The 10,725-nt window shown below is 32.8% G+C and overlaps 2 protein-coding genes and 1 long non-coding RNA gene across 3 annotated transcripts; 2 read left to right on the plus strand and 1 right to left on the minus strand.

The window, feature by feature from the left end:
• Window positions 1-1,761: 1,761 nt before the first annotated feature.
• LOC106330450 (major pollen allergen Ole e 10-like) lies at window positions 1,762-2,130 on the plus strand. The gene has a single exon (XM_013768912.1). It carries the CDS (start codon window positions 1,783-1,785, stop codon window positions 2,128-2,130), a length of 348 nt encoding a protein of 115 aa, XP_013624366.1. The 5' UTR covers window positions 1,762-1,782.
• A 4,508-nt stretch (window positions 2,131-6,638) lies between these two features.
• On the plus strand, window positions 6,639-8,030 carry LOC106331870 (dehydrodolichyl diphosphate synthase 6-like). Its single transcript, XM_013770301.1, has 2 exons — window positions 6,639-6,750; window positions 7,078-8,030. Exon 2 carries the CDS (start codon window positions 7,088-7,090, stop codon window positions 7,877-7,879), a length of 792 nt encoding a protein of 263 aa, XP_013625755.1. The 5' UTR covers window positions 6,639-6,750; window positions 7,078-7,087; the 3' UTR covers window positions 7,880-8,030.
• Window positions 8,031-8,806: 776 nt separating this feature from the next.
• LOC106333390 lies at window positions 8,807-10,510 on the minus strand. The gene is made up of 4 exons (XR_001268351.1): window positions 10,336-10,510; window positions 9,517-9,616; window positions 9,329-9,425; window positions 8,807-9,156 (listed from the first exon to the last, which is right to left on the minus strand). It is a non-coding gene; the product is annotated as an uncharacterized LOC106333390 (long non-coding RNA).
• Window positions 10,511-10,725: the final 215 nt, after the last annotated feature.

Raw genomic sequence — 10,725 nt, forward strand, 5'->3', positions numbered from 1 at the left:
GATGGCGGCTCAACAGGCGGGCTATGAGGCACAGAGGAGGTTGAACCCAAACGAGGTGTTCCTGGACGTACCAGACCCGTAGTTTTTTTTTTTTCAAAAACTCAGAATGTTTTATTTTTATTTGTACAACTTTGAATATTAACTAATATGATTTCAATTTTAATTTTAATTTTATATTTCCGAATTTAAATTTCAAAAATTTTATTTTATAAAAAAAAATTAATTTTTTTTAAATTCCGAGGAAATGAACCCTCGGAATATACCGAGGGATACGTAAGATAGAGTCTTTCTAAAACACACAACAATAAGATTTATCAAAATGAGAGATTAAGAAAGCTTTGGGATTTCTTGTCCATCAAGGAAATCACCAAAAGGAGAAAGTTAAAGAGGAGAAGATCAAGTGGAATTGCATCCAAGCATGGATCAAGGTTAGTGTTTCTATCTTCTTTAGAAATGTGCACTACAAGAAAACATTGACATACTGAGGGAAAAAATCGTCGGTATGTCGTCGGAATAACGTTATTCCGACGACATACCGACGATTTTTTCCCTCAGTATGTCAATGTTTTCTTGTAGTGCACATTTCTAAAGAAGATAGAAACACTAACCTTGATCCATGCTTGGATGCAATTCCACTTGATCTTCTCCTCTTTAACTTTCTCCTTTTGGTGATTTCCTTGATGGACAAGAAATCCCAAAGCTTTCTTAATCTCTCATTTTGATAAATCTTATTGTTGTGTGTTTTAGAAAGACTCTATCTTACGTATGTGCAACAAATGATGTACGAGTCATTTTTATATTAATCAAAGGATGTGTGTTAACCAACACAACTCTTCCACACAGCACTTGGATGCAACACTTCGTTATAATAACTGTATTGGTGCACCATAATGTATGATCATATATATATTAAATCTTGTAATAATATATAACATTATTATTACCATTACCATTTCCATATATGTATATGATCATGAGATTAAAGACATTTATAAACATAAGGTAAAGTAGGAGGGTTATCAATACACCCAGATTCTAACTCATTAATCGAAACCGATCCATCACGGTATCGTCTTTTATATTAGAATCTAAAAAAATTAATATGAACTTGAACTTTATATTAAACCAATAGATACATAGGTCACATATAATATAAAATATTCTTACATTGTTCGAGGGACGTGATCCATGTGAAATTTGAAAGAGAATTATTAAGTCATTTGAAAATATCATAAATTTCCATTTTAAATTACATCTTCTTTTTTTTGTTCTTATTCATAAAGTTGCCATTTTCATAGTCTCTATCAAATCATTCATTAATATTTATATTAATATGTTAATAAAGTTATAAAATCTATTATTTTCATTAAATTAGTCAATTATTCAATTTATCAGTTTATGTTTATGGTATATAATATAAAAATGACCTTCTATATTTCTTTTATTCAAATATATGTATGTTTATTCATATTATTAAAAAAAAATTAATATGAAGTTTGATATTATATGTGTATGATGATGTGTTACTATTAAATTCTTAGATCATTTTCCATTTTATATGAGATAATAAATTTACTATATTCTAGTCTTTGGAGTACATTTAATTATAAGTTATAGACTCAACACCTGACTCTGACTTTGAGATTTTTTGTTTTCCTTATATATTTGGAACATTAAAGTCTGAGGAAGACTATATTAATTTTAAAAACATATATAAAGATAAGCACAATTGTACAAATTGACATAAATATCCAGAAGTTAGAAAAAAATATCATTGGAATTATGTTTCCGCAGTCAACACTCATTTTCTTCATTCTATCGATGGTTGCGATCCACCACCTTCCTCTCGCAAGTGCCAGAGGTCAGTGGTGTGTGGTATCTCCATCAGCCACAGATGCACAAATGCAAGCTAATATTGATTGGCTGTGCAGCCGTGGACATGTTGACTGTATACCAATCAAACCGGGTGGTCCCTGCTTTGAGCCAGATAATCTTAGAAGCCATGTATCGTTTGTGATGAATCAGTATTACCAATTTAACGGACGTGCCGATAAAGCATGTTATTTCGATAATACCGGTATATTCGTTTTTAAAGATCCAAGCTATGGTGATTGTGAGTATGATTATTAAGAAAAAAATATACTAATAATCTTGATTGATAATTCGTGGAATGCACTACGAATTATTTCATGATTTTTAATATAAATTATATAAGTCATATGGACGCAAAAGTCATTTTAAACATTATGTAAGCTTAATAAAAATAAAGTATTTCGTCATTCAGAATTTCAGATTTAGTCAATAGTGATGTTCGTTTGGCAGCATCAACCTTTTTAATAAAGTTTGTTTTTGATGCGGATATCTGCGACCGAACTCTGCGTTTATAAACTAATTTACCCTTTTGTCCTTAAAATATTTAATAATTACAAATAACCTAAACCCTAATTGACGCAGAAGCAGGACCTCGAGCTCTCTCTCTTCTCCGATAGAGGTAGGAGTGTCAATTTGGGTTGGCCCGGCCCGGCCCGAACCCGTTAAGCCTGTAAATATTTGAGTCCGGTCCGGTCCAAAAATATTTTGGGCCTAGAATTCAAAGTCCGGTCCGGCCCTTATAGTGATATAGGGCTTTTCGGACTTTTTTAGGCTTTTCGAAAAATAATTTGTTATTGTCACTTCCATTGTTTTAGTATATGTGAATTTTCATATAAAAATACAGTTTTAATTTTTGCTTTAAAATATAAAGTGAATTTAAACTTTTCTTCTTTATCAAAAATGTTTTACTTTTTCGTATATATAAACAAACCAAATTTAATAAAATTTAAATAATCAAATATAAATTAAAACTAAATATAAAAAAACAAAATTTATGATAAACATGGTCAAACGTTTCATATTTTGTATTTTGAAATAAAAAACATGTACATAAAAAAAAGTACATTTGCAAAATTTAAAATGTGACATTTGTAATGATCAAACAATAAAGTGCATTAACAACTTTAATATTTGTTTAATTAGAGTTTGGATAAAAATATTAAAATAATATATCAATACTTATAATGGTTTTGATTGCATGAACGATAGCATTTAACCTAAAGTATAAAATTTCGGGTTTTCGGGCCAGCCCTAGCCCAAACGGGCTTAGACCCAAAATACCCAAAGCTCAAATGGGCTTAATCCGAAAGACCCAATTTTTTTGGGCTCATAAAACTAAGCCCAAGCGCGGTAATTTTTAGGATTGGGCGGGCTCTGGCTTTGGTTCTAATTGACATGTCTAGATAGAGGCATGAGGCATACCTCTCACTGACGTGACTTCAAGCTCTTTCTCTCTCTTCTCTGGTAGACGCAGCCACGAGTTCTCTCTTTGAGCTTCGTCACCACAGTTTCGACCTCGAGCTCTCTCATCTCTTCGTCCTCTCTTTGAGCTTTGACCAAACCCATCTCTTGCTTTTCTCGTCCTTGTTCTCCTCCGATTTCGATTTCAGTTTTTGAGAAAATGGGTTTTGGATCCAAGAGCTATTAGGTTCACATGAGTTCACCTTTCCTTGTTTATAAGAATCATGGTCTGCAAAAAAACCCTATGAGCTATTAGGTTCATAACTTCTTGATAGGATACACACGTTTAATGAAAGCCAAGTTTTGTTTGATTGCTTGATTATCATGTTTGTCTTAGATAATGGTCTGGTTGTTTCTGCTCTTGTTTAGTTGTTTTAAAAAATTCTGATTGAGCTGATAACGATTTCTAAGTAACTAAAATGCCTCTGTGTAAAACTGATAGTTTAGCTTTGTTACAACTACAAGCTGAAGATAGAATTTTGGTAGATAGATATATAGAGTTCTTTTCGTTTTCATCTCTTATACTCGGCTTTGTTCATATAACATCTGTTGCACAAGTAAGTACTGTTCCCGTCTTGTCTTGAGTCAAGTGCCTTTGTTTTTTATTCAAGTCTTTGTTTATGTTGTTGCTTGTGTAGAAAAAAAAGATCTCGTAATAGTTTTATATATATCGTAATATTTGTTTTCAGTGTGGTCTTGTTGCAAACATATTTTAATTTTGTTATCAGTTGCGTGTTTGCTCATCAGTTGCAGTCTCAGTTCTTTTGATCATTTAGGATATGAAGTAGATTAGATGGGGTTCTCTTTGCCGGGGATGTTTTACTGATGCTTTTTGTTTAAACTATGGCAAGAGATAAGCTTTGTCACTAGTGCTTTGTTTGGTTGACCCAGGATGTTATTTTAAACATTATGTAAGATTGATATTTGTTTTATTTATTTAAGATTTAATGTATTATTTAGCTTTTGTTTTGTGATAGATATTTTGATATATTATTTGTGTTTTAATTTAGCTTATAATTTATGATAAAAAATATTGTTAAATTTCTTTATTTGACTAAAAATTTATTACCAATTAAATATAATATTTTGATGGATGTAAATATATTTAAACTACATTATATTTATTTAAAATACAATTTTACAAATTTAAACTATATCTTATTTATTTAAAATACAATTTTAAAAATTTATAAAATTAAAATATGAACTAGATGAAAATAGCTGCAATGTCTGTCAAACGAACAACATTAAATCTCTTTCCTGGGTCAGCGTCTAACGTTACCAGCGTCTTCGAAACGAACAACAAGCTGCGTCTGAGTTTGCATTGGCGTCTACGTTTGCATCTGCAAAACAAACAATAACCAAACAAACAGACAAAGACTCAGACGCAGCCGTTTTTCTGCGGCTGCCCAAACGAAGAGGGCTTATGTCTCTTTTGCAGGTGTTAAACTTGTGGACCAAAAAGAGTAAGCTGCAACAGATTTTGTTAGAGTTTGTCTCTCACGTCACGTCCCTCCTCCACGTCAAGTATTAAGCTAAGTGAAGACAAACAACAGCTTGGGACTCAAAATCAATTTTTTTTTTTTTGTAAATTTTTCTTTTTTGTAATTTTTCTTTCCGCGTGTCTTTTATTGGTTTTGTGGGATGAGTTGCGTTTGTTGTGGTAGAAAGGCCAAAGACATGAGAATCAGTGATTGATGTGTAGAAGAGAAAACAACGACCTTTCTGGTAATGATGTTGTAATATTCTTGTCTTAATCTCTTCAGTGATATGAATCATTTCACAACTCAAAACAGGCAAACCAAATGACTTCAAGTATGTTTTGAGGACACAGTTTTTTTGTTTAGACCATTCTCTAGAAGATTTATCAAATTTTATGTAACTTAATCATCACTAGATCTCGATCCGCGAGTTGCGCGGGTTTTTGTTTTCATTTATTTTTATATAAATGTTTTGTTTTCAATTCTAAATTGGTAGATATTATAATATATAAGTGTCTATCAATTTTTAAAACATAATAAGTTTACTGTATATTTTTTCATTGAATTGATTGTTTCAAATTTTCACATGTATTTGTATCTTCTTCTATATATATATTTTCGGATTATTATTTCATTATTAAAATCGTAACTATATATATAAAAATTAGTAAAATATTGTTCTGTTGTCATATTCAAAGATATTGTAACATTTCACAAATTTAGAAAGTTTTTAAAAAGTTAAACTTTTCGTTTCAAAGATTTATATTATCGAATAAATAATTAAACATTTAGTTTTTGTTTAATTTTTAAAATAAATTATATAGTTTAAAATTTCTTTTCATTGGTTTAAGGTAGTGAAGATTAATCATTGTTAGATAATATGATTTTTGTTATTTAAAAAAAAATATTTATAATTTTAAAAGTTAACATTGACAAACATTTAAATATTTAGCATATAGAGGTATAGTATTACAACATTAAATTATATCTATTTAATTAATACTATCTATAAATCCAATAGATCATATATTGTTTAAATTCAATTATTGATAGCCCAATAAAAATTTTTGGTAGGCCCAAAATTTAAATGATAAGATTATATATTGATTTTCTAGGAATAGGTCCATTAGGTCCATTTTTAAAAAAATCACACATGAATCAAAGTTGTGACTTCTGTTTTAATATATAAAATATCTTTTAATATGTTTATCTTTTGTTTAAAATACAAATAAAGATTGTTTAAGAAAATTCTAAAAAAATCTTTTCAGAATCAGGATAAATTTTATTTTCAAAAATTAATGAACTTAAATTTTAATTATCATAAAATATAATTAGAATTTCAAAAAAAATAATTATGAATAGTTTCTCTCAAAATGATACACCGTTAGAGATGATTTCCTTCACTTTTTAACCTTTCTTTTAAAATGAGGGACCATTGGAAATAATTTAAATAATGTGTTACAATTTATCTGATCGAAACAAAGATGAAAAGAAGAATAAAATTTCTGTTAGATGATTTATATAGATCAACCATCTAGACGATGAAATGAATAATTCTGAATAACATTCGGATAGATCACTTGGATAAATTATCTAAATAGATAATTTGAATGTAGATGTCAAATGGATAAATGAAGATCACTCTAGACTAAAGCGAAACCAAAATAAGAAGATTCCTAAAAAAAATTTTGAAACAAAGATTCCTCAAATTGAAGCAGCAAAAAAGGTTGTACCTCAAACATTAAAAATAGGAGAAAAAAGTAGAAAAAATCTGAACTGGGTTTTAATAGGTTAAGTCCTTCATAACCGGTTCCGGTTCTTTCCCTACTTTTGCTTCCCTTAACAGTCAACTGAGAATTTTGGTTCTTTCCCTATTGCCGTCAACTATTTCTGATCCTAAAAACCTTGGGACAGTGCTTCACTTCATATATCTCAGGTAGGATCGAGCACCGATTCTTTCCCAATTTTACTGGTTACACTTGATTTCGATTTCGCTTTTCTGGGTATCATTAGTATTTGTAGCTTTGCTTCGTATTCTCTGAATCTGGATTGAAATCTTCTGATCCATCAATGTGATTAGAAAGCATGCAACTTTACAGATTTTGTTTGTTTACTCGTCTTCTGATCTATACTGAGTGAGTGAGGAGGATCTTAGTTCTGTATTCGTGTTCAAAAGGCCCAAACACTTACTTGATGGTTTTTTTAAGACGTTACATGTTAAATACTGTTAAGGTTTGTGTACTAATCTTTCGTTATGAAGCAGTGGAGAAGGTATGGGCGGTGGCATCAGGCAACTCCTCGAGCAGGTACACAGGCTTTCAAGGAGAAGCTTGTTCAGAGTCCTATCAATGGGTCCTTTGCCCACCCATCTCGCCTTTATCATGGATGGGAACCGTAGGTACGCCAAGAAGCGCGGTCTAGAAGACGGGTCTGGCCACAAAGCTGGGTTCTCTGCTCTTATGTCGATGCTGCAGTACTGCTACGAGCTGGGTATCAAGTACGTGACGGTATACGCGTTCAGCATAGATAACTTCAGGAGAAAGCCTGAGGAGGTTCAGTCTCTTATGGATTTGATGTTGGAAAAGATCAAGTCTTTGCTTGATAAAGAGAGCATCGTGCATGAGTACGGCATACGGGTTTATTTTATCGGTAACTTGGGGCTTTTAAACGACCAAGTGAGAGCTGCTGCGGAGGAAGTCATGAAGGCCACGGCTAAGAATAGTAGAGTGGTGCTTCTTGTCTGCGTTGCTTATAACTCCACAGATGAGATCGTACAAGCTGTCAAGAGATCTTGTGTGGAGAAGGCGGATAGGGATGTGGAGAGGATTCAGCTGGTGGATATTGAGGAGAACATGCAGATGAGCGTGGCGCCGGAGCCTGATATACTGATCAGGAGTTCAGGAGAGACGAGGCTGAGCAACTTTCTTTTGTGGCAAACGGGTAACTCTCAGCTCTTCTCTCCGGATGCTCTGTGGCCTGAGATTGGCCTGAGGCATCTGGTGTGGGCTATATTGAACTTCCAGAGAAGCCACTCATACTTGGAGAAGAAGAAGAAACAGTTGTAGCTTTTCTTTTTTTGGTCATGTGGTGATCTTCTTGTGGTATACTGTCAAAACAGAAACTTTGGATAAACATAGAACATGCAATGTATTTTACACACAACGAAACGCTCGTTTGGAATGTCTTGACAAGATTAACTTGGAATGTCTTGATTGATCAGGGATGTAGCCATATCATTATTGCGACTGGCCTTGCACTGTTGCAGTCCTCTGCTCCAAGCACACCAGATGATGGTTTCGTCACGTAACATAGATTAACAAACAATACAACTTCTGGTCACCCCATTGAAAACTCATATACAATAGTGCTGTTCGTTTGGTTGCCGCGTTTTTCTGTTGACGCTGCCGCAATTCGTTTCGAAGTCGCAGGAAGCTGACGCCGACGCAGGAAGCAGATTTGGGTTGGTCGTTTGACAGAAGCTGCGGTTATTTTCATTTATTCATATTTTATTTTTAAAAAATTGTAAAATTGTATTTTAAATAAATAAAATTTAGTTTAAATATATTTATATCCATAAAATATTATGTTTACTTGGTAATAAATTTTTGGTCAAATATACAAATATAAAAATATTTTATCATGCTTTCTTTTTAGTTTTTTTTGTTTAACTTTCCAGATCAGAATAAAAAATGAAACAAATTTTTGGAAAAAATAATAATTTGAATTTATAAATTGTATTTTCAAATATTAATTGAATAACATAAATTAATATTATTAATCCTAACAAATTATTAAAGATAAGATTTTAATAATTTAGTCAAAAATGTTAGATTATAATAATATAACAAACAATAAATATAGATAATTTTTTTTCTAAATACTATCTATTATTTCATTTTTGAGGTTTTGTATTTTTTTTATAGATTTTGTATTTAATTACTTATTCTACCTAATTGGAGGGAGATGATATTTATAAATTGTATTTTCAAATTTTAATTTAATAACAGAAATCTCTCATCTTGGTGTAATATTTTAAAACAGCTTTTATTGAAAACCCACATCAAAGATCAGCCTTTGTTTCTATAATCATTATAGAATGACGTATGAACAATGTTTGTAACAGGGTCTTGTTGAAAGAGTAGCAGTCATCTTTTTCAGTAATGATAATGTTCCTGTGGAGAGGTTCATCTTCAAGCTCACCATTAACCCGTCTTCTGCTACTGCTTCTGTAGAAGGGAATCAATTGGCTCTTAAAACTCCAAGTAATGATGGAAACATAGCTCCCAAAGAGTTCGTGAGCTTCTGTATCTTTATCACCAGGATAAAACAATTCGTCCTATAACTGCATCAACATAACGAAACAAAGTAATCAGATAACTGCATCAACGAACCAAACGAACAAGCGGACCATGAACTTAGAGCATCAACAAAAACAAGCCATGAAGGGACTGGCATTCTGCAAACCGTGGGGCAGTTGCGGAGACAGATAAATTGTAATGCTTCTCGGATGTTACCTAAGAGTACTTGTAATGCTGTAAAACCATGGGGCAGTTGCAGACTTTCTTTCTTTGCAACGAACTCCAACACATTCACTATATGGAAACAGAGAGCCTGCAAAAAAGGTTCAATGATACAAGATCATTTAACATAAAGACTTACACTTCAAAGATTCACACAAACTCTATCAAGCATAAAGACTTACACTTCAAAGATTCACACAAACTCTTTCAACAACAAGCTACAAGGTAAAGAGTTATATCTTTCACAAAGCTTCCAGATGTTATGGAGAAGCCTGAGAGATCCTGAGAGAAAGCAAACACACAAACGCCAGTAAGTAACCAACAAACACATCACATATCACACATACAAACATCACACACGAATGAAGCAAGCATAGAAGGCTGTTGGGGGTGGATTTGCATCCTCCCTCAAGGCCCATTAGACAATGAATTAGACTCATATTGCTAGAAAGCCCTAGGCTTCATCCCTCTATAAATAAGGAGTTACCTCTTTCTTAGAATGGCTTCTCCTCTTCTTAGACTTTAGAAAACATATTTTCATAGAGATTTTGTATTCTAAGGTTCACTTTACCTTTGTAATGAATCTTTATTCAATGAAATCTCTTTTATGTTCTTTTCCCATTTGATTTCATCTCAAGATTTCTCCTAAGCCTCAAGAATCTAATCATTCAACTTAGATTCTTTTATTGTATTGATTCAACAAACATCACCAGCATAAACACCATTTTTGGATCAAACAAAGGCAAAGCTCTTACGATAGAGTGAGAGTGAAACACACATCGTTCAAGCAACAAAGCTAAACACACATCGTTCAAGTAACAACTAAACAAGAGCAGAATCTAATAGCTCATTTGGGTTTTTTTTCAGACCATGATTCTTATAAACAAGGAAAGGTGAAGACGAAGCTGGAGCAAGATGACATGACAAGTTATACTCAGAAATCAGAAACTTTAAGGCTCTTGGATCCAAAACCCATTCTCAAAAACGCATATGATTGTTACCTCAACAATGCTTGAAACCCAAATCGGAGGAGATAAGAGTGCTCGTGATAACCGTCAGATATGAGAGAGCTCGTGATAAGCTTCAGAGATGAGAGAGCCCGTGATAAGCGTTAGAGATGAGATAGCTCGAGGACTGCGTCTGAGATGAGAGAGCTCGTGGTCTGCGTCGGAGAAGAGAGAGCTCGAGACTGAGGACAGAGAGCTCGAGCCGGAGATGAGAGATCTCGAGGTCTGCGTCGGAGATGGAGATGAGAGAGCTCGAAGGTCGGAGATGAGAAGAGCTGCGTCAATGGAGAAGAGCTGCGTCAATGGAGAAATTAGAATTTAGGTTTTTTTTGTAAATAATGAAATACAGTAATGGCAAATGCGTAAAATAAACATTCGAATGCA

The sequence above is a fragment of the Brassica oleracea genome, chromosome C3, assembly GCF_000695525.1.
Source record: "Brassica oleracea var. oleracea cultivar TO1000 chromosome C3, BOL, whole genome shotgun sequence".
Lineage (NCBI taxonomy): Eukaryota > Viridiplantae > Streptophyta > Magnoliopsida > Brassicales > Brassicaceae > Brassica > Brassica oleracea.